The sequence below is a fragment of the Myripristis murdjan genome, chromosome 16 (genome assembly GCF_902150065.1).
Source record: "Myripristis murdjan chromosome 16, fMyrMur1.1, whole genome shotgun sequence".
In the NCBI taxonomy this organism is placed as follows: Eukaryota; Metazoa; Chordata; class Actinopteri; order Holocentriformes; family Holocentridae; genus Myripristis; species Myripristis murdjan.
Window position 1 is genome coordinate 29574847 of NC_043995.1, and position 23410 is coordinate 29598256.

Below are 23410 nucleotides of genomic sequence, written 5' to 3' on the forward strand. Positions count from 1 at the left end.
CATTAGGAGAACTGTTGCAGCTAAAAGGTCAATCTCACCAGCAGTCATTTCGAGTCATTTCACTGTATATATTAACGAGGAAAACATAATTCCACTTCAGCAGAAAAATAGGTTTATCCAATGCTGGCTCGGTGCACGTACATTTACAGGACAACAAATCAAATTCAGGGACGTTCCGGGAAAGATTTGCTGACTTACTTCCCTGAAGTGGCAGTAAAGGCGCTCTGATGACTTTATGTTTTGCTGTTAGAAGTCTTAAACTGTGGTAAGCATCCTTCAAACACGGTGTGTTGGTGCTGAAATAACTCCCTTACACAGAGCTGCGAGGAAGAAAATATGAACACGACTGAGAAAAGATGAATTTTCCAACTGCTTGTAATGTGGAGAGACAATTCACGGCCAAGTCCCACCGGTTTGCTTCCTTTAAACAGCGGCTGTGCTGCTGCCATCTGAGTTTCTCGTAGTTTAAATCCTCCTCTAGTTTGTATTTAACAGTTTTCGAATGTGAGACTCAAAATGTAAGGTCACTCTGCACACAAAAAGTCAGAGATTTTTATTTATACACCAACAAATGCCACAACTACTAGAGAAATGTCTTTTCAGCAAGACACTGAACCTCTTACTTGCTCCTTCACTGTAAAGCCACACACCGAGCAGCTTCTTCACACTCTGGAGCCTCGACTCCTTTAATTCAGTTTGTTTGGCCAGATGAGAGCTATTGAAACTCAGCTGGCACTAAATAACTGCACTAAAAACGCCGGGAAATGTGAGCGCCCGTCCTCTTCCAGGTAACTAAAACTCGGTCCAATAAAGGAGACACTTGTGAATCCTGTAACTTTTGTTTACAAGCGCCGGTTCACTTGTGAGCGGGCAGTGTGAGCACACACGAGCCAAATCACAAAATTTCACGACAGGTTAACACTTCCGCTGAGGTTCAGGCCAAAAACAACAAACCCGGTGTGATCACACTCTTAAATGTTTGCACAGAATCGGTGCTTGATGTTGCTCAGTCGAGTTTAAAAGCTGCGTTCTCACAGTCAGATACGTTTTTTTTTTTTTTCTCCACCAAGGTTGTTCTCCACAAGGACTTCCACAATTATCATTTGGTCTGTTCTGACTTTGTTATTCATCACCTGTCTCACACACACACACACACACACACACACACACACACTCCCTCCTTCCTTTTGAAAAGTAACGACTCTTAGAAGACAAAATGAGGCAAAAGGTGCTTGAGATGCCTAATGTCCAACCATAATAACAAGAATATATTTAACATAACCACTTATGCTAATGGGGTCATTCATTAAGATAATTAATGCGCACCATAGAAACGATTTCCATCAACATACTTGTCTTAACACATGGGCAGATTAACATGAACTTTGTACCGGAACGCATTAAGGAAGCTTAAGAAATTGTTTCAAGAAAATCAGTTTTTCCCTCATTAATATGGAAATGTATGCAGCAAGGTGCTCCGAAATCTGATCAGATGATCTACTGTGTAGGAGTAACAACTTTCTATCCCTTATTGTCCTTGAGACACACACACACACACACACACCACACCACACACTCTGCCCCATGAACCACAGTGTGATGTGCGATATAATTTAACAGATGTCTCACTGCAGTTATTAATCCAGAAAGACTCGGGATGTATTTTTGACAGACATTAATAAGGGACACACTTGCATTGTATTTTCATTTATTCCTAGTATAAGAGACATACAATGGTATTCTGTGAGACCAAATTCATAGTAGTTCAAGAGGCGTAGCCTGGAAATCAAACAAAAAGAACATAATACTGAATCAATGAGACCCCGCCCCAATAGAATGTATTTACACTCTGTGCAAGATCAGAGAAATCAAATACTGATATAGCTATTAAAGTAGAGACCTTTCCCTTTCCCATACAATCTCGGTTGCCAGCTAATAGAAAATATACTTCAGCTCATCCAACACTGTAGCTGCCACAATTCCTCTTCTGAGATATTATGGTCACAACCATAAAGTTTGATGTTTTTTTTTTTGTCATTGTACAATATGCTATTTACTGCAGTATTGCATGTTACATCCAAATCAACGCATTTCCTTCCAACAAAACTTGTATAGTACATACGGTAGGCCACATATTCTTTTATCTTTTTACTGGATTTGGGGCTCTAGTGTGAATAGTAGATTTTGCATTGGGCCAGATGAGAGCTGGGAAATATGAATCAATAAATACCACTTTCAGATACAGTAAATTGTGTAGTGTTGTTTTCAGAGAATTGATCATGATTCCAGTCAACCATGGCCAAAATGACTTTGCTGAAAAGTGCAACAGCGGAAAGTTTTTGAAGGCGAGATCTTTGTGAGGCTGAGCCAACTGGCTTCCCCATCCCTGAGGAAAATCCTCAGCAGATGTTCGGCAACCCGGCGAACCTGTTCCACAATCGCTCCCCAATATTGATCCAAGGACAATCTCAGCTTGTCGGATCACAGAGTTCATTGCACTTCTCCGTGTTTCCACACATCTCCCAAACAGAAAATTCATTATCTCCATTCACGTTGGTTTATTTCGCTACCGATGTTGTTGAGGTTGACCCCCGGTGATATGTCAAAAATCTACAGCAGTAACCACTATAGAAGTCCACCTCCATGTCTTCAGCCTGGTCTGGTCTTTCTTGAATAATCTACAGCAGAACCAAATTAGTGCCTTGAAACACCAAACTGTCAAGCAACTACTCCTATTGAACAACAGCTGAAAAGAGACCTACTCCCTGCTAGCATTCTCTGCCTTTCAATTACCACTACTTTCCGGATAATTCCTCTTGGGATTGGAGCAAAAATGGCACAAATTTGCTCCATTCATGCAGTGAAAGGCGACTTCTACAGTGGCTGTATCTGTAGGGGGATAAGTTCAGAGGAACTGTGCTCCATGAGTAAAGAGATGCTAATGCTACTGCTAAAAAGAAAAAGTTCACAACGGCAATCAGGAAAAGTGAAACCCAGTGGAAACTGACACAATACAGAGGCAGCCTAAACGTCTGCAGTCTCAGGCCGTGGTATTTTTGCTCTGCCACCCTCTTTCCAGAAAACCCTGCAGGCTCACACTTCAGGGATGTGGAAAAAAAAAAAAAAAAGAAAAAAAAAAAAATCAATACAGATACAAAGGAAGGGTTTCATTCCAAAAAGCTATCCGTTTGGGGAAAAAAAGCAAAACAATTACCTGATATTAAATATGAAAACAAACAAACAAAAAAAAAAATAACATGATGACATTGTCTAAAATATCACGGCTTCATAAGCAAAAGGCTCAAGATAAGTTTCTACGATTCAATAGTGAGTTTTACAATCATGCCGGCAATCAGTTTGTCAGAATAGGCGACACATTTTTCATTGGCAAATATCTAATTTTGGAATGAAACTCTTCAAATATACAATAGATATGACACATACTGACGACCATATAAAATGAAACATCTACAATATAGCATAGTAGCCATCTTAGCTCCTTGCAATTACCCCTACCCCCATATCACACACTATTATTAAATAAGGCACACATTTACACATACAGTTAAAATTTGGCTAGTAATTATTCCTTTATTTACAACCAATAGCCACAAAGTTAATAATTATAATAACTGCAGTCCATTCTATGTTATGTTCATTCTCCCAGATGGCATGGCATGTTTGTCTTGTCCTCTTTGGGTCCAAAATATTTGAAAAGTACATGTTTATTTCCATTTGAAAGGATGAAGAAGCCACTGAAGTTGTGGAGCACCAATCTGACAGCAATATTCGATAGCAACTTTAATGGACCCTACTTAGTGATTTAAGATCTAACCTGACATCGGCAATAGGTTAGGGGAAAGGAAAAGGAAAATTAGTCCAGAAAAGAAAAGACTTGTATAGCTGCTTTGTTGAAGGATATCCTTTCTCATCTCAGTATCTTCCAATTTGGTTTAATTCTTCAAGCCAATTGACAATGAAATCTGTTCATGATGTGCGTGATTTGGTATCCCTAAGACATGAGCTGCCCACATACCAAGAGGGCTGTGGCCAGTGTTTTCTATGGGGGGATCATTTGATATGCCCAAAGATGATTATAGTATAGTAAGGCAAAGACATAACTACTTTTAGGGGAATTTGTCGACTTTTCACCACAGGTTACATGTACTGCATATGTATATGTATACATATACGGTGTGGATATAAACACACATATATATACACACACATGCATAATATAAACACATTCGAGGGTGGGGTGGGTCGGGACTGGTTACCAACACTACATCGGAAAAGGTAAGCAAAAGCAAGAGTCTAACTTGTAAGCATTGCGGGATCCTCCGGCTTTTGAGTCTTAAAGATGACTGATGTGTAAAGTTTTTCAACATCGATGCTTCCAAAAACTAAGTTGCATTGTAAATCCACACTGAGGACATTGGCAGCCTAATATAAGGTGGTGGCGTCACGCCACCCGAGTCAGCGGTTCTATAAGCAAGTAGCTGAGCAATACCAATATGGTACAAAGATATTCGTTGGACACAAAAAGGAGGGAAAAAAACAAGTTTGGTTGAGGCTTCGTCCACAGTGACAATGGCTGCCACGCGATCAGTCGTGTTTTCTGGTGAAGGTCTGCAACATCTAACCCTGTGCATTTCTTCAGGGGAAGTTCCTTTGAGAGGACAGGATGAGGGAGATTCCCTCTCTAGTCCAGCAGTCCACCACCATTTCCTCAGTAGTTGAACTTTCCCTGTGGGTTGACCGGGGATGTGGCAGGTATGAACAGGGGCTTGGGAGGAACATCAGGCTTGAGAGAGGAGGTTCGGCGGACAATGGCCCCCCGGTGGAGGACCTCCTGCTGCTCGCCGTTGTAGCTGTGCTGGCGGGTCAGGTACCCGTTGGGGATGAGGGGGTAGTGGACCTCACAGGCGCTGCCGGTGGAGTTCATCCGAGCCAGGAGCGGCGGAGGTTGATGGGGACCGCCGTTACGTTGGCTGAAGCTGTGTTGCCGAGGGATCATTCCCCCTCCTCCTCCTCCTCCCCCTCCCCCTCCTCCTGCTCCTCCTCCACCAGCTCCTCCATTGGGCATCTTGGTGGCTGCCGCAATTAGAGAGTGCCTCTGGGAGGAGTGCCTCCTCTCTAAGGTGGACTGGTGGTGCGGGGGGATGTCTGGAGGAACATCCATACGTCGGGTGAGGCTGTCTCGGGGTAAAGTGGATGAGCTGTAGTAGGGCGCCGACTCTGTCTCAGGGATCTGAGGCTGGATCCGGTTGGCGAAGGGTAGCTGGCCTCCACCACTGGCCATTAGACCAGATGGGCTCATGAGCTGGGAGTTCTTGGAGCCATTTGCCTCGTGGATATGCTTCAACAGCTCATCCAGGGACGTGACCTCCATCACCTTCTGTGAATAACAAGGATATGGCTGCTGGGATAAAACACGCTCAGCATTGTGGATCTTGCGTTCTTCTGGGTGTAAGGGCCCTGCAACCAGTGGCTGTCCATTGGACAGGCCATGGGAGTAGGGGAAGACGTGCTGGTGTAGCAGAGCTGAGCTGGGCCTGGAGCTCATGTTGTGGGACTTGGGCTCCTTGGCATTGTTGCAGTTCTGGTTCTTCTCCCACTGGTTCTTGAAGGCCTTCATGCTCTTGATGGGCAGCTCTGGGGTTGAGTCTGGTGTAGGCAGACCAGAGAGCTCTGAGGAGTGGTGGAGGTGGTGTGGGTGAACCAGGTCTCCCATGGTAACTCCGTGATGGCCATTTCTCCTTGGTGGATGATGCTCCTTGCTGTTAGGGAAGAAAGAGTTGTAGATCTTTGGAGAGGACACCTCCAGTTTGTCATCTTTGTTTTGGCTATCGAGAAGTCCGTTGAGCTTGGCTAGGCTGCGGAGGGACAGGGCGTGTGGGATGGGAGCTTCAGGATCTTTGGCCAGTCTCTTCGTCTTGTGGCCTGTGTGGTTACAGTAGCAGGAGACGAGGAAGCCGGAGAGGAAAGCGCCCAGGACGAAAGCCACCAAAACACAGGCAATCAGGAGGGTGTAGTGGACACTGTGGTTGGTCTTCTCAACCTCAGGAGGCCGCCTCACACCTTCAAGAGACACAACAGACAGCAAAAAAGAAAAGTATTTCGGTTAAAAGGTTTGACTGATTGAGCCAGAGGAAAAACACATATTTCAAGAGCTAATATAGGTCAAGTAGCAGCTGGGACAGACAGGTTGTGTTTACAGGGGCTTCACTATGTGGGAAACAGCATGGGAGAGGTGTTTGAACTAAGCTCTTGGCTTCCTTCCCTTCTACTGTTAATAGATCAATAAAGCTTTTCTTGCCAGGACCTGTGCTTTCCTCCAACTCTGGGAAAGAGTGGCAGAGGCCAAGAGCTCCCCAGTCAGTGAGAAATCAACTCTGAAATGAGTTGGGGCTTTAAATATTGATGGGCGCACACAGGCAGGAGCCTGATGTCATTTTCACAGACTGTGCTTTCCAATGCGTGGATCAGGGGCGAGTGCACCTGGTATGATGAACGAGCCAAAAATAACAGGTCTACCCAATAGCTCACAGAGTTTGGCGCCTTTGCCAACACAGACTCAAATGAGGTTGTCAACTTCTTTCAAACAGAAGCTCAGGAGATGGTCTGTGCGGCAGTGCACCAAAAACACAAGGTTACTTTGCTGAAGTAAATCTACCATGTAAATGTCCTTGGGTGATGTGACCCTAACACTGTGTTTGCCTAATGGCGTGAAAGACAGGAACGATAAGAAGAGTGAAACCTGCCACCTCTTGTAATCAGAGCTCATTTGCAAGAGGCTGCTGCCATCTGTGGTGTCAGGCCCTTTTCTCCACCCTTAATGACAGTCTCTGTGAAACTGATTAGTCTGTCGAGGGGGATGGCCAAGCTGCACTACTGAGAGGAAAAAAGGTGTTTCAAACAAGCTAAATGCAATGGCTGATGAAAGCTCTGTTTAGGCATCCTAATGGAAAATGATGGTACCCAAATCAAGCTTAATGGTGCTTTATGAAATGTTCAGGATGATGATGACTGGGAGATCAGTTCAATAATTAGGTCTGCATTACAACAGATTTTAATCTTTTTGCTGAAATTACTAAATGTCTTGCCCAGACTTGTCGGCGTGAAGGCACTCTATTCTGAAGGAAATTTATTCTTTGCAAGAAATTAATGATTATAAGGTTTATCCTTTCACAGAAATGTAAACAGTATGATGCATTAAGATGTTTGTGTGCGCAAAGCCGTGAACATTAACGACCACTATCCTCCAAAAGCCAAGAGAGTCTACAACTTGTCAGCACTGAATCATTTCATTTAAGTGGAATGAAAGGTGTGAATAAAATCAATTAAATTTACTCCTGAGACACTGAGGTCTTGGTGGATATTGCAAAAAAAAAAAACAACTGTATGCTGTATTTAAGAGCAGACAGTTTAAGAGCAAGATGTACTCTGTTTAACAGCTCTGATTTTTTTTTTCCATTCATTGTGTCTCTGTGTGTGAATAGAAGCAAATAGGTGGAAATGTTGATCACAAAGACTTGATTTTTGAATAAAGAGTCATCACAAATCCACAAGAGACAAAAGCTCAAGTGATTGAAATCTAAACTCGCTGTCAGACCGAGGATACGTTTCAAAGACACCTGACACCGCCATAACTACAACATGTATGATGGAGAGAGACAACTCATTCGCCTCCTGTCATCATTAAAGGCTCCGTTTGAAAGCATCTCATTACAAACGAGTTAGGAGATATGGCAAAATTAGAATCAAACAAGGTTTATCTCTTCAGTCTTGATGGATCCGCATGTACACAGTTCCCGGCTCACTGTTTTTAAAATGAGTTTTAATATGTAGGTCATGAAGTTACTGTGCAACTTGTTCAATTCTTTTCGCTCCTCATTGTCTGGAGGTAGACTTTCGAGCTGACGTGCTATCGAGGCTTATTATCTCATCTTGTTTCACAACTCTCACTCGTGTGGGATGAGCTGCTACCCTTTCCCCACAGAGATAAAGCAGTTAATGCTATGGTACACTGTAATCTTTCAGGGAATAACATTTTGAAGGGAGCTTTAAATTAAAAAATACTCAAGTTTTCAGCCATTACTTCCTGGTGATTGCCTCGGCTTATGACCACATTAAGAAGTCATGAATTATAATTGCAATCCCAGTGGGAGAGGTCATCAAAAGTGATGCTGCAGTAAGCCTGCAAAGACCCCTTCTTTAAATCTTTAACAATCCATATCTGCTTTATTCCGACTCCGCATTACACGGGCTGCCAATCAGCTGACGTGGATCCAAGCGCTCGGCGCCGACCGGTCACAGAAGGTTGAGGCGACCTGGTGGCAGCGACAGGCGGCTTCTGTGATGAGCGGTGAATGGATGCCCACATCTCTGTGTGCTTTCACCCTGCTGTCACCCCTGTGGCTCCCAGCTACCTGTGACTCATCCGCTCCCTCCGGACCGAGCCTATTGAAGGGCTCCTCCTGGTTGAGGGGTATGAGTCAAGCGCCGTGGTAGGGGGTGAAATGCACAGGGGAGGTAAACAAATCCCGAACCCACGAACGACCTGTCACAACATGTTTCATGAGCAGGCCGGATGACTCAATCACTGTGTATGCGGGACATATGGTGGCACGGTCACAGTGAAATTAATACCATGTGAATCACAGGGATGGACTGGCAAGGAGCTAGGTGGCGCACAGGAGGTGCAGCCGGAGCGGGCCAACTGTACACACCGACTTGGCTTCCATCACACTCATTCTGCAGCGCCTGGAAATTGTAAACGCATCCGGAGGTTTGGATCAGGAAAGCGCGCCTACCCAAATATTTTATCTTAATTTAGACGTGCGCTCAGGAGGGGCCGTCCACGCCGCAGGTCGTGGCGATAATTAAAGCTGCATTAACAGTCACTTCACAACTTCTCTTCCATGTTTACATAGTTTCAGAGTTGTTGTAGTTTTTTTTTTTTTTTTTTTCTTTCTTTCAGCGCTCCTCTCTTACATTGTCACATTATATTTCTGTGTCAACTCAACATGGTCTCAGCTCAGTGAAGGCTTAATATAGAGATACCCAAGTCTGCCAAAAGGTAAAAAAGACAGATGGGCTGCGTGAGTGGAGGCGAGGGAGGGACAGGGAGAGGGATGGTGACAGCGAGGGAGAAGGAGGAGATGAAGGGATAAAATTCAACCTTGGTGACAAACTGGCAATGAAGAGGGGAGCGAACGAACGAGGATCCAAAGATCCAAGGTGGAGGCGAGCGAGAGCAAAGGAGGAGAACGGAGTTGAAAGCCGGAACGAAAATAAGAATAAAAGAAAAAGGACCCAAAAAAAAAAAGTGACAGGGAGGCAGGAGATGGAGAGGGAGCAAGCGAGCGAGAGAATGTGTGAGGAGTAGATTGTAAGGAAGAGGATGGGGAGAGACGGAGTGAGAGGGAAAGTGAGAGACAGACAGACGTGTTGGGGTGAGTGACAGACCGTCACTCTGCCGGGGTTTGAAGCCTGGCACTCTGCAGCAGCTGTGTTATGGTGGGAGAATAACCCTGCTCGCCTCGCGCTCCTCCACAGCACCGTAGGAAGACAAACACTCCTGTGTGATTGCATCCATATTGTTAAAAATAGATAGCGCGGTAGGGTTATGTAAGTGAACGAAAGCTTTGCACGGCGCTGCCTATGCCGCGTCTATGCCGCGTCTTACTAATTGGAGATGGTTTTGCAGGGGGGGGGGGGAATAAAGCGGATCGTGTCTTGCTGTTGTTAACGTGTGGAGTGTTTCTCCTGCAGGTGATGAAGTTGAGTCTGAAAACAAATTACAACGGGAGTGACAACTTCTCCTGAGCATGTGAGCGATTAAGTGCTTCGCCGCCGTCTTCGGAAGCTCTCACAGACATCTTAAATTGACTTCATTAACAATACAGCACCCATAAGCTTTTCTATGACACCAATTAATCTCGAGACTTTGAAGTTTCACATTTGTTCAATAGTAAAGGAATTTTCTCTCAATCTCTTTCGGGACATGAAAGCATCGGGAACGCTGCAAAATTGGAATTTAAAATATTGCCAGCAAAGAGTGGCCACATTTCTTCAAATAAAACAGTTTCAAGGTCAGATTTAATTCAAAATAATTTGAATGGGAGGAACTACTTTTTCTTTTGCACATAACTTTTCCATTGTAAGAGGCTTTTCTCAAGGGTACGTTTAAGTACTTTGTAACCTGAAGAACAACTTATGTTCTATTTTTGTGCGTCAAGTGAAGACGTTCCAAAATAGCCCTAATTAGTTTCTGCTTCTTCAAGCTTAGGAGCGTATGTAATTGTTCCGTTAATGGCTACTCCATCCCAATGAGAAGGCAATGAGACAAAATGGCCCCGGGCTTCGTAGGCGAGCATTACCCTTCGCTAATGCCAGAGATTTATTTCTTCCACAGTAAGAAAAAATAACAATTTAACTCCTGAAAGACTCCCAGAGGTCCAAGATTGGGAAATAATGAACTATTTTCTCTTTCAAATCTGGGTGAAAAACAGAGCAGCTTTGCCCTGTTGCTGTGAGCTTCGCAATCTGACAGTTTTAATACCTCATGTCTGCGCACTGACAGACATGGTTAGCAAACAGAGGGCGCGCGCACACACACACACACACACACACACACACTCGCTCATACTCACAGGAGTGTATGTGCGTGTGGCTGTACGTACGCGGGGTTCTGGGTGTTGAGTGAGTGAATTCAATCATGTACACTTGTTATTAGGAATTTGCATAATATTCCACCTCGGTGCACAGCCAATTGGATACAGTTTAATTTATGCACATGAGGTAAGATGATATGCTGTAATGTAACGGATCCATTCCAATTGAAAAGTAGTGGTAATGAGCACTGCATTTCATTCCAGGTGTGCTGATGCATATAGAGCATAGATTTCATTACAATTTTGATTGAATGCTGGTAAATTAAGCATGCTGTGACATCTGGCAACCAGACCCACAGTATTTGTATGCACTCCTTGAGCAACTACACCTGTGCTTTGAAAGAAAAAAATTAAAACTTTCAAATATGTTCCATAACATGGCACAAAGACATTTTGGCTTCAGCACTCATACAACAGACAGTTTGATCGAAGTGGCTTCTGATAAACTTATCACAAGCTATCAAACCAGGCATAGCACATGCATCGAGTGACATCCTTTTTTTTTTTTTTTTTTACATGCAGTTGCATCAGAAACTCAAATTTAAAAAAAAGAAGAGCTGTTTATTTGCCATCCAGTGTCTGGTAAAGCAAAATGGTTCCAATGCTAACTTGCAAACGGCGTGTGTGTGTGTGTGTGTGTGTGTGTGTGTGTGTGTGTGTGTGAGGGAAAGGCAGCACTGGAAGAACCTTGGCTTTACCAACTAACTTAAAGAGACAGTCCACACCAAAGTCAGGATTTTCTGAGATTTTCCGTCAAGTAATCTATGTTACAAACTATTTTTACATATGATTGAGCTTGATACGTGAAAATGCATGACGAAGAACATGCACTGAAGAAACTGTGAGGAAACTGCCCATAAAACATCAAACATAAGCACTTTATCTCACGTTGCAAACAATCTCCATGTTAACAAGTCATTTGGTCTCATATTCAGCCTTAAAATCTTGTTTTTAGAATTTTATTGTATAAATTGTGGATTTCTTGATGCTGTTGGGCTGATCTGCCTTATGCAGCCTTGTTTCAACATATTTATACTCGTGGCCAGAAAAAATTTCCTGAAACAAGTGAAACTGCATTGGAGACAAATGGGATTATCTCGTCCCACCGGCAGATTTTTTCACTTGTTTCAAGAAAAAAAAGATTTTAACACCGAATGTGGGACTAAGGGACTCATTAAGATGGAGAAAAGTGCGTGTTTACTTTCCTCAGTTGCCTTGGATTTTAGCATAAAGAAGACCGAGCTACAAAGTAAAGCCATTACGCCACACAGCTTTTGTGGCAATTATCGTCTCAGAGTCTTTGGAGTGAACCGTTGCTTTAAGACAGGCCATGGAGAAACTGCCTGCGGGCCACTGGAAGACCCGAGCACAGTTTCAGCCATCGGCTCTAAAACTGGAGAGACAGATCATAAAGAGAGGGTGAGAGGGTTCAGCGAGAGAGAATTCAACAAAGGAGGCAGGTACAGCTAAAGGGTTAGTCCAACTGAAAGAAAAAAACAACAGGCAGGTAAAAGTGAGAAATACTCCCCAGAGGTCAAGGAGACAGATTAAAGGGTAAGGGGTTAGGGCCAGGAGCCGGGACGACCCAAACGCTGGATTGGATCACTGCGGGCCCCGCGCATCACCGTGACGCTCTCCGTCCCGACACGCAGCTGAGGTGTGACGGCCATCATGGAATAAAAAGCCATTAAAATTGCTGGCGGGAAGTGAAGTATTCTGCATGTTAATGCCTTTTTTGGGGGGGGCGGGCGGGTTATGTTGCATTGCCGAGTATGTTTTTTTAGCGAAACATGATGTCATTTATAATTGCCATAAAATGTTGGTGAGCTGAACAGTGGGGGAAAAAATACCCTGGTTTTGTGTGACCTTTACTAAGTGCCATTACACCATGCCTATGACTAAGAGTACAAATTGGCAGTTGCACCTAAAAAAAGGCAGCGTGTGCGTATCATGACTTCATTTAAGATTCATCTATAATGGAACAAGAGTTATCACTCTCCAAAAATAAATGAGCCAAATACAATGCCTTCTCAGCGATGACATGACACACGTCTGAGATACTGAGCCTCAATTTAACACATCTAATAAAGTTCTGACGTTTTAAATATTGTATTCTTTAAGTACAATTTCACAAGTTGAGATATCTACTGCTTGAATTTAAAAAAAAGTGGCACATACTCTGAAATGAATTGCTGATGTGACAGTAAAAATGGAAAAATGTGTTTTCTTGAGTGATGATTTCAAGTAGCAGTTTTTTCTCTAAAACCTGACGCCGATGTGGACTGAAGCCCTTCAGATGTAAGCCATGGGGTGAAGATAATGTGGCGATGGGCAGAGGGGATACACAAGCTGAGTACTTTGAATGCCTAGATAGGAAATGATGCAGACGGTGTCTGTTGCCATGGTCTTCAGATGTATAAATAACTCTTTAGAAATCAAGCTGGCATCGATGTCCCCCCTAGGACGCCAACCCTTCCTCGTGGAAAGGTTCAGCCCGAGTTCAATCTCCGCTCCTCCTATAGTGTGTTAATGAGTTTCACAACGCCGGCCTCACTTGATTCTATTATCGAGCCGTCTCCCCGTGCTTGTCAGCTAAATTAGACGCTAGCCTGGGCTTTTTGGTCCAGCCTACTCTGGTTCATCTGAATGTGCAGAAGAGTCAAGGGAAAGGTCAACTTGCAACAGAGGGCAGAGAGAGGCAGAGAAAACAAATCAGAGAGGTTGGGGGCCGCCGTCTTGTGCAACACCGTTTCCCTAACACACATCTCTCTGTTTTCACACAACGGAGCGGTGGGCGTATTCCCCTGCCACCGAGGCCTTACTGCTGGCATTTTTCTAAATAGCAGGAGGTCAGCAGGTTTCCAGGACTGCCTTTCGGTGTGCCCCGGTGTTTACATAATACACAGCCGCTACCCACATCTGACATCTGAATACGCAAACCTGCCTTTTTTAATCCATATATGCCGGTGCTCCATTAAACATGGACAGTGTGGCCCGGTCTAACAGGGATTACATGTTAAGCGAGTTGTATCCTTTACTTGCAATAGAGCTAATACTATTTACACAATGTTGACATTTATAAACCATGCTCACGGATGCAACATGGAAATTATTTGACCATCTAAAGGTTTCTAATGGATTTTTTTTGGTTGTGAGTTTGATTTGCAGATCTACTATCTACTTTTTGTAACAATTAAAAACAGGTCTGTTTGGGTTACAGACACTACAAATGTAAAAATAAATCATTTTATAGCCTCAATGTAAATGTAAAACTCATGTCTGGCTGTCTTTGGCTTACCGGCTGTCCTATTATCAAACACTTGGACAATAAATTTTAGATTCCCAGAAAATGGTCCTTTATATCATAGCAAACCCACAGTGGGTCGATGGCATTTGAACAGATGTGCAATTGGCACCTTGACGTGCAACTGCCAACTTCTGGCACCATGTGAACGTTTCCACTTCTCCTCCTGATTCATTTTTGTGGGAATTTAATGAACTTGAGTGTCATACAGTTTCCTCAAGAATACATTACTTCTCATATCCCTCTGAGTCAAGCAGATGCACGTGTGTGTCTCACCAAAGCACAGGCCCGAGGCAAGAGCAGCACCTACAGAGCAGGCTGGACTTAGCTGTTTGCTCAAGGACACTACAGCAGTGTGACCCTCTGGTTAAAGTTCTGTCTACATAATAATAAATGTGTGCTTCCTTTACGGTGGTGCTTAATCTGTAAATAGCTTTCAAACGACGTAACTCGCGCTCTGGTAGCCAATGAGAGCCACAGCTCCTGTGTGCAGCTGATTGCACATTGAAACTCAAATTAATAAAACTGAATAGAGGTGGTTATATTTTTGGTTTTTGTTTTTTGAGCAATAACTGATCATTTTGTCTTTGATACAGCTTCTCATGTCTTGCTGTAAACATATCTGCTAACATATCTAATAGGGGCTAGTATTTGTTGTGACTGGTGATTGTTAAAACAGCATGCTGGATATTTAGCTCGGTAAAACCAAGTCCAAATGGGTAACACTTTCTATGAAGGTCTATTGTATAATGCATTATGAGCGCATTCATAAGGCATTATAATGCATTTATAATGAGTTATACAACATGTTATAAATGTTCATAATCGTGTATGACAACTTATAACTGCTAGGTTTATAAATGATTATAGCCACCGACTCTGGCTGAAATAGATTGCTATTACTTAATTATAAGTGGTGGATATAATGTGTTATAAGCTCATCATTCATAATGTTTTATACCTTCATGGCAAAGTGACAACAGTGTTTTATGGAAGAATCTGAAGTCCTGGGTGGTATACCATGTTATAACTACCAGTTATAAAAATAATATGAACTGCTGTAACACATAAGAAATAATAAATGCTCAAATGAAATAAAATGAAATGGAATAATACCTTATAAACATCAATAATGTGTTAGAGGATGACTTTGTGAGCTTAAAGTGTCAGCACTTCTGGAATAATGTCTAATAAACATCAATAATGTGCTATAGGATGACTGTGAGCTCTAAGTAAAGTGACAGCATTGTGTAAGGTCATTAGCAATTATATGATACTATAATACTATTATACAATTAATTAATTTATTTTTATAACTGGTAGTTATAACATGGTATACCACCCAGGACTTCAGATTCTTCCATAAAACACTGTTGTCACTTTGCCATGAAGGTATAAAACATTATGAATGATGAGCTTATAACACATTATATCCACCACTTATAATCGTTTATAAACCTTGTTATACGTTGTCATACACGATTATGAACATTTATAACATATTTTATAACGCATTATAAATGCATTATAATGCCTTATGAATGCGCTCATAATGCATTATACAATAGACCTTCATAGAAAGTGTTACCTCAAAAGGTTCCTGAGTAAAGACTAGAGCCAAATCTGCAAACATATCTACTATATTTTACTTAATAATAATGCATCTGTATGGATCTACATGCACATCGCCACAATCTCTGTCAGCTCCCTCACATTTCCTTGACCAGTTGGTATATAATTATTTGTAATTTGTGCACAGCCAGTCATCTAATTGCCCTCAAGTGGAGCTCCTTGGCCATGTAAACCTCTATAGGAGGCAGGGCTGGACTGAGCCGGACAGCTGGAGACAGCTGCTGGGAAATGCAGAGTGAAGGAGGAGGCCCTCTTGAACTACGACGCTGTTACTTCCAGAAACTGCTCCTCTCCTGCCTTATCACCCTGCCCGCCCTGCTCCTCTGATTGAACCGGCAGCGCCACCGACTCTGGCTGAAATAGATTGCTATTACATCCTCAACCAGCCCGTCCTCTCCTCCTCACTCCCTCCCCCCTCTCTCTCCCTCCTTCCCTGTTGTCCGACTCACTGGCTCGGGCCCCTGCTGGTTATTTATTTGTTATGGGCTTTTCTCATTTGAGCCTGAGTGGCTCATCATTGCAGCCAGAGACTCTGTCTGCATGAATAGGAGCCTCTTTCACTAGCTGAGGATTTATGGACTCCTGACAAGGTGCCAGCGGAAGCAGGCGAGGAGATGGCAAAAATAAATAAATAAATAAATAAATAAGTAAATCAGAATAAATAAATAAATAAATAAAAAAGAAAAGCTTCCATGCGCCCATATCTTCTTGTACTTTCACTTGCAGGAATACGCTCACCTTAAAGACGGGAAAAGGCTCTCCCTTCCTCCTGAGCTTGTTTGGCACTTCGCTATCATACATAATCATTCGAGGCTGACATGAATATTTTGTTGCATCTGCCGCTGGAGCGCTGTGGCTCGACGATTTGCATCCCCTGCCCTTGTTTACTTGTAGTGCTATTCTATACGAGTGTCGACAAAATGTCAGAAATTTTAAATCTAAGAAATAACACGACGGACAAGTTTCGACATCGACTTGAATCAGGGCATTGTTAGGTGTTTCCTGAGATATTAATATTAGGAGGCCGCGGGCTGGTGCGGCGTAACGAGCCGTACCTGGGGGGTCACAGGTTCGATCCCTGCGACAATGAGTGCAACCTGTCCTCGTGTGCTTGATAAAGACACCAAACCTCTGCTCGCCTACACGGTGAATACAAAAATGACTGTAAACGGTCACGTAAGAAAGTGTGCGGGGCTGCTACCTGGCTCGCTATTTAAAGTTGGAGGCGTGTCGGAGCGCAGGACGGGGATTTGAGTGTGTTGACAAGCTGAATAAAAGATGAGGGGAGGGCATATGGGAGCAGTTTTGTTTGGACTTGGATGCTCAACTTGATTTGAGGAGTTAATTAGATCCGATGCAGTATCTATTTAAGTGATTAAATCTTCCTAATTCATGGCTGCTTGGCTAAGCACATTGAGATCTACGGCCGAACGTAAAGGAGCGGCGGCATCCTTCACCGGCGGTCCTCAAGCTCAAAATGTTCTGCATCGTCTCCTATCCGTGTTTCTCTCTCTGTTTTAGTGAATATGGATGAAGTGATCTCCAGTCATATCAAACACTCATCATGCAGCACTCTGCCACCTCACCACGAAGGGGCTGTAAGTCCGTGGAAACGCTAAGTGAAGCTACCTGGGGAATTAGCAATCAGGTCACGTCACGCTGGGTACTAATGAAGAGTGCGGCTTTCAAACCGGTCGGCAATGCGTGCTGCCTTTGACTAAGAAATTGCTAGAACAAGAGAGTTAAGTGTTAGTGAGCTACTAAAAGTGATATTTCACCCTGGAAGAACGTTTAACACATATCAGCATGCGTGCGTCCATATGAGTTCACGAATGGTCATGATGAGCTGCCCTGGGTGTCTCAGGACGATCACTAAAATCATACACAAGCAAATGTACACTACTCACAAAAAGTTAGGGATATTTGGCTTTCGGGTGAAATTTATGGAAGATGTAAAAAGTTCACGCTACAGTGATATTATATCATGAAAGCAGGGCATTTAAGTAGAAGCATACACTGGTGATTTCCTCATCGCAAACAATTTCTTGAAACAAAAGCCAACAACAGTGGTGGATATACCACAACAAAAAATGTCAGTGTCAATAACTTGTCATGTGCCCTTGAGCATCAATTACAGCTTGACAACGACGTCTCATGCTGTTCACAAGTCGACTTATTGTCTGCTGAGGCATGGCATCCCACTCTTCTTGAAGGGCGGCCCTCAGGACATTGAGGTTCTGGGGTACAGAGCTCCGAGCCTCTACACGGCCACTCAGCTGATCCCATAGGTTTTCTATGGGATTCAGGTCTGGAGAAAGTGCAGGCCACTCCATTTGAGGTACCCCAGTCTCCAGCAGCCGTTCCCTAATGATACGACCTCGATGAGCTGGAGCATCAAACACCTGATGTGAATTTTTCCGTTAAGCTCCTTGTTAGAGAACAGCAACTTGTGCAAAAAGTACTGAAACATTGAACAGTTGGACATGTGCATTCAAAAGTTTACAGAAGGTCACATTAAGTTCACCTGTAAAGGTTATAATGCATTTTAGGTTCATCCTGAAATTTCACCCGAAAGCCGAATATCCCCAACTTTTTGTGAGTAGTGTATGTCTGTGAAGCCTGTGACCATGGACTGAGCAAAAACAAACAAAAACAAACAAATAAATAAAATCATAGCTGCTGTAGATTGAATGTACATCATCATCTCAAAAAGAGTGTGGAAACGCAGGGCAGGCAGCATGGGCGTGTGACTGAACTCATACGGCGCCGGCATGCGCGCCGACAGCGGCTCGTTTTCCCACCGTGAAACATCGTTCTACACCTAAAGGTCGGAGCGTGTTAGTCAGCAGCCGGTTAGAAGCGCACGGTGGAGCGTCCGGGGCCCAGCAGTGCAATCCTCCGCAGGTCAGAGTTCACTTAAGACAGACATCCCACCCCCTTACCCTCCATCTCCACACTGATTGGCTCCGAGTCAGGTGACCCCTGTTCCCCCACGGGGGGAGGGCCATCAGGACCTGTACCTCTTTCAGGGTCACCTGCCTCCTTTGGGAATGCCGCCCCATGATAGGTTGTGCTGGCGCTTGTGGGTGTGGTCTTCCCTGTGGTTGTGGCGAAGGGGGGGAGGAGGGGGGGGCAACAAAGTGAGCGATTAGTGAAATGTGAAACTCAAAGACAGCCTGGAATATCAACTTGTTCTACAGCAAAAAAAGGGTTTTGTACCTCAGAGAAATCAGGGTGAGTCCTGAGAGGAAAACAGTCAACACAAACCGAGCACCGCTTAACATAAAGCCGTCCTCGGTGGCGGTGAAAACCACGAGGAGTGCTCAGAGCAGGAGGTAATTCATGCATTCTGTAAATGTGCCTGGGCTAGTTCACTCCTCCGCTGGTGCAAAAAGATTTAAATCTCTGAAAATATCTCTTACCATCTGTTTTATAACCACAACCAACCTTTTTAGAAAACAGTTTCGACATTTTGCTCTGACACATCCACTATTTCCCGGAGGATTTCTTGCGATGCTGACCTATTACCATCCTCTCGGCACAGATATATGCTTCACATCCTTTTAAAAAAAAAATGTCAAGGATCATATTTTTGTGATTTCACAAATTACAACACTTATCTGTCTTATCACTTATCAAAGCACTTAGCATTTATCAAAAAGCAGATTATCGTCACTTTTTTTTTTTTTTTGCAAGTGATTTGCAAAGTTCTGCAACAGGTGACAAAATTGTGCAGCTGTAAATTGCCTTGGAATATTTTAGCAAAGCGGCAACAAAAAAAAAAAAAAAGAAAGAAAAAAAAAAGCATTTTGGGTACATTAATCAAATCAAACCTTGAGTAATTAGAGGAAATGCCTTGTTCGTCAAATATGCCCAAAATGATGATGACTTGAGCGAGCTGCCAGCTTTCAGTTTCCAAACTTTGCAGCCTTTTGTTTGTTTCAGAGCCACTGAGGAGTATTTTAACCCCGGCCTCTTGCCTTTTTTTTTTTTTTTTTTTTTTTCTAGCCATTTTACAGCACGCTCCCTCATTGTTGTGTGGCCTTGCTCCAGCTGGCCGGACCCTCCATCAATGACTCCTCCAGTGCAGATGAACTCCTAACACCGTTAAAACTCTGCCACGTCTGCTCCACTCTGCTAAGTGTTTTCACAGATAAGTAGAAATAGATACCGGTAGCTGGCTAGGTAATGGTTTTCACCACCGTCCTTTTCCACTACCTCACCGAAGCTGTTTCACAGGCGAGCGTGTCACCTTGAGGAGAAGCGGCTCGCGTTACGGCGGACACATTTGGAATGGTTTCAAGCGTGTGCCAACAGACACGCGGGGTGTTTGTGGCCACAGGCCTCAGACTATCAAACATATTTATCTCGATGACACACTCCACATCACGATTGCACTCTTAGTTCTCCGCTAGTGTTTGTCCTTGAGATCTGGTGTACAGCATACTGCTATTGGCTTGGGCTCTGGCACTAATAAGCCAGCCATAATGTTAGCATACTGCAGAGCGCCTGCCCAGACTGGAGGAGAAGGGCTTGTTCTCTCTTCCTCCCTCTCTCTCTCTCTCTGTGTGTGTGTGTGTGTGCCAGTTGACAGCTTTCACTCCGAATAAGGTGCCCCGTCAGTACGCCATCTGTGCCAGGCAAATTAAAACTGCTCACCAGGGGGTGTTTAGCCCTGGCGTGCCGGACAATAGCTCCAGGACTGTATTATTAGTTCAATTTATCACAATTGTGTTATTCTGACTGCGCATGTGGGTTCATATTGTTTTTCTTTCTTTACTGGTGAAAAAAGTACAGAAGCATTTGATTACCTATGCAGGCTAGCATTTGTCTCACGCCCTTGCCTCCGCAGGCTGCGATTGTTTGGGTGACAGGGAAGAGGAAGAAAGGAAGCGTGCCCGCCTTTGGAGCGCATCCGAACGGGGACTGGAACCCCCGTGTGACAACGGCTTTGTTCGGCATATGGGGTGTTTTATTGTCTAGGAGAGCTGATAATTGATCTTCAGTGCAAAGACTTAAAAGGCTTTTTGTGTGAATCAGCAAAAAAAAAAAAAAAAAAAAAAAAAAGCACAAAACAAAAAACAAAAAACAAAAAAAAAAAGCCAGAGAGACAGAATCTCACTGAGTGTTGGGAACTTCAAATGGAGCGGTGAGACATCGGGGTAGAAGGAGCTCGGCAGGATTAAGCAGTGGGGTTGCTCATCAAGTCTTGCTACCTGCGGAGCGATAATTCCTCCAGCAGGGAGGCTGTACAGACTGGTGAGGCATTGTGGGACTCTGGAGGTCTGGGGCAAAGCCTGCGGCAGACAAAGTAGCCTCTGTTCTGAACGGGATGGAGAGAGGCTGGGAGGGATGCTGGATGGACGGCTCTGTTGGGCCATAACGGCGGACATCTTTCTGCATGATGGGCTCAGTGCTGATACTAATCACTGTGCCGGATCAAACCCCACCATTTGCTTCCCCCCGTGTCCCAGTTTGTCCGGTGACAAAGAGATCTGACTTTGGGCAAGTCTTGCAAACTCTGGGGAAAGAGTTGAGGAGGGCTGTCTTAGTCTGTGCACTGCAAAAACTCAAAATCTTACCAAGATTATTTGTCTTATTTCAAGTCAAAAATGTCTTATTCCTAGTCAAAATATCTCATTACACTTAAAATAAGACATGATCACCTCAGAAGTAACTTGTTTTTACACAATTGTCTCTTGTTTCAAGTGAAAATTTGCTTGTTTCATTGGCAAAATTTGTTTCTTGTTTCTAGCTAATTTTTACTTATTTCAAGTGAATTTTCACTTTTTCCACTGGCAAATTTTGCCAATGAAACAAGCAAATTTTCACTTGTTTCAAGTGTATTTTCACTTGAAACATTGAAAACTGTCTAAAAACAATTTACTTCTGAGGTGATCATGTCTTATTTTAAGTGTAATGAGATATTTTGACCAAAAATAAGACATTTTTGACTTGAAATAAGACACAATCTTGGTAAGATTTTGCGGTTTTGCAGTGTGTAGATGAACGTGGATGAAAGTGGCCAAGAGTTGCTAATTGAACTCTGCTTGCTCCAAATGCCACAGTGTCACAAAGTTGTCCTAACTCCACATCTTATCTGGGCCTGCTAGCCACCATTTCTATTTCTATTCAAGACATGCCATGGGCTACACTATGTGGCCAGTAGGGGAGTAATGGGACGTGACAGGGATGATGATCCTTCCTGATACAGGGCATTAGGCAGCCTGGCCAGCGGAGCTGCCGGCCCATCAAAAGAGTGATGCTGCCGTCGCTTGAGACAATGGCTTCAGTGTTTAAGCTGTCAGTCTGGGTGAGAGTTAGAGGCGGCACCAGCCTCTCTGCCGCCGGCCTCGCTAACCTCTCCTGCTGCAGCCCGAGTGGAGAAACATTTACATTTTGGGAATATAGCTGACACCCGTTTCAGAGAAACTCACAATGAGGTTGAGATTCAGCAGGCTGCTCGGGACAGCCTGACAGGAGACGAGGCTGCAGATGGACACACACTGGCTGCCGCAGGGATCGAACCAGCTGCTTTGTGGGTTACAGGACACGCTCTCTAACCACAAGGCCACACACAGCCTCCTTCTCGGGGGTAAGCCTGGCTTTTACACAATGCAACTTCTGTTTGCAATTTTGGTGCAAAAGTGTCCAGAAACTCAGCCTGAACATTCAAACTCAAAAGTTACATCAAACTCAGTCATTTCCATTCCAAACAGTGATCAAACCCAGTTGATAATTTTCATTGGATGGTTCTCTAACACGAATAAATTACATGGAACTGACTTGGATTCAAGTGGCACCATGTAGACCTGCTCACTGGACTCAGCTAGCTAACGTTCAGCCTGTAACGCTAAACAGTAAAAGGTAGAGAGACGGCTACTGACCATATGCTGAGTCTGCTGCCGTGTTTTGCTTGCGCGTCGTCGCCAGGACATCTGAATGAACGAGAGAAATGCACAAATAAAATTAAACATCAGTCACCGAGAGTGTGATTACAATTTCTGTGTATTCATTTGTGACGGCAGATTCGTGTTGTCTCATTTGTTCCTGATCACACGGCGCCATGCAGAAGAGCTGCAAACAGCCCACTTTGTTGCGGACCAGTTTCTGAGCAAATAACGGCTTAATTAACACGGAACGATTGGGAACAGTCTCCCTGCAGGGACCGTGAATGGGGGGAGGACAGACGACTCCTCGAGCTCCTCCAACACGAGCCGAGCTGCTGCGGCGGCAGAGAAATGAGCGCACGCTGCAACGCCGCGCTGTAATTTGTAAGATTTGCAATCACTTGTGCCTGCCGCCTCTCTGCCATCAGGATCCAATAACCGAAACAGCCAATAGGTTGTTCTGCGACTGCCTTTATTGGACGTGTGCGTCACTGAGAATAAATAAGTGTTTTTTTTTTCACCATACCGTGGCAGGTATCAGGGTACTGATGGAAGCCGTTCTCCACGTCCTGTTCAAACCCGCCCCTGAGGAGGAAAGACAGAGGGAAACATCAAAAAAAAAAACACTCGCCGGTAAATATGCATCAGTCCATTTCATGCATCCTCCATTTTTAACGGAGCCTCATTGGCTTCCAGTGTGGGCGCCTTGTTGAGGCTTTCTAAAATTGCTTTTGCTGATGAGGGGAGCTTGCAGACAGCGAGGTAGGTGCCCCGAAACAAAATTTAATTTGTTTTGTGTCTGGCGAGGTCAGAGTGTCTTGTGCGGTGTATTTGTTATCGGGACAAGTCCAGATAAGTTGGACACGGCGGGGGCTGGACTTAAAGGAAAACTCCACTGCTGGATG

The 23410-nt window shown here is 44.0% G+C and overlaps 1 protein-coding gene across 4 annotated transcripts in view; it reads right to left on the bottom strand.

Annotated features, from left to right (window-relative positions):
• Window positions 1–1691: 1691 nt before the first annotated feature.
• The window catches only part of sema6cb (semaphorin 6Cb), a 183779-nt gene continuing 162060 nt past the window's right edge, over window positions 1692–23410 (bottom strand). For 2 of the 4 annotated variants that reach the window (XM_030071591.1, XM_030071592.1), the window contains 4 exons: window positions 23032–23090; window positions 22503–22553; window positions 18558–18713; window positions 1692–6081 (listed from right to left, as the gene is read on the bottom strand). In XM_030071591.1, the coding sequence (XP_029927451.1) occupies window positions 4730–6081; window positions 18558–18713; window positions 22503–22553; window positions 23032–23090 (1618 nt within the window). In that variant the 3' untranslated portion in view covers window positions 1692–4729. The remainder of the gene's footprint in view (window positions 6082–18557; window positions 18714–22502; window positions 22554–23031; window positions 23091–23410) is intronic. The other 2 variants (XM_030071593.1, XM_030071594.1) reach the window with 2 other exon arrangements.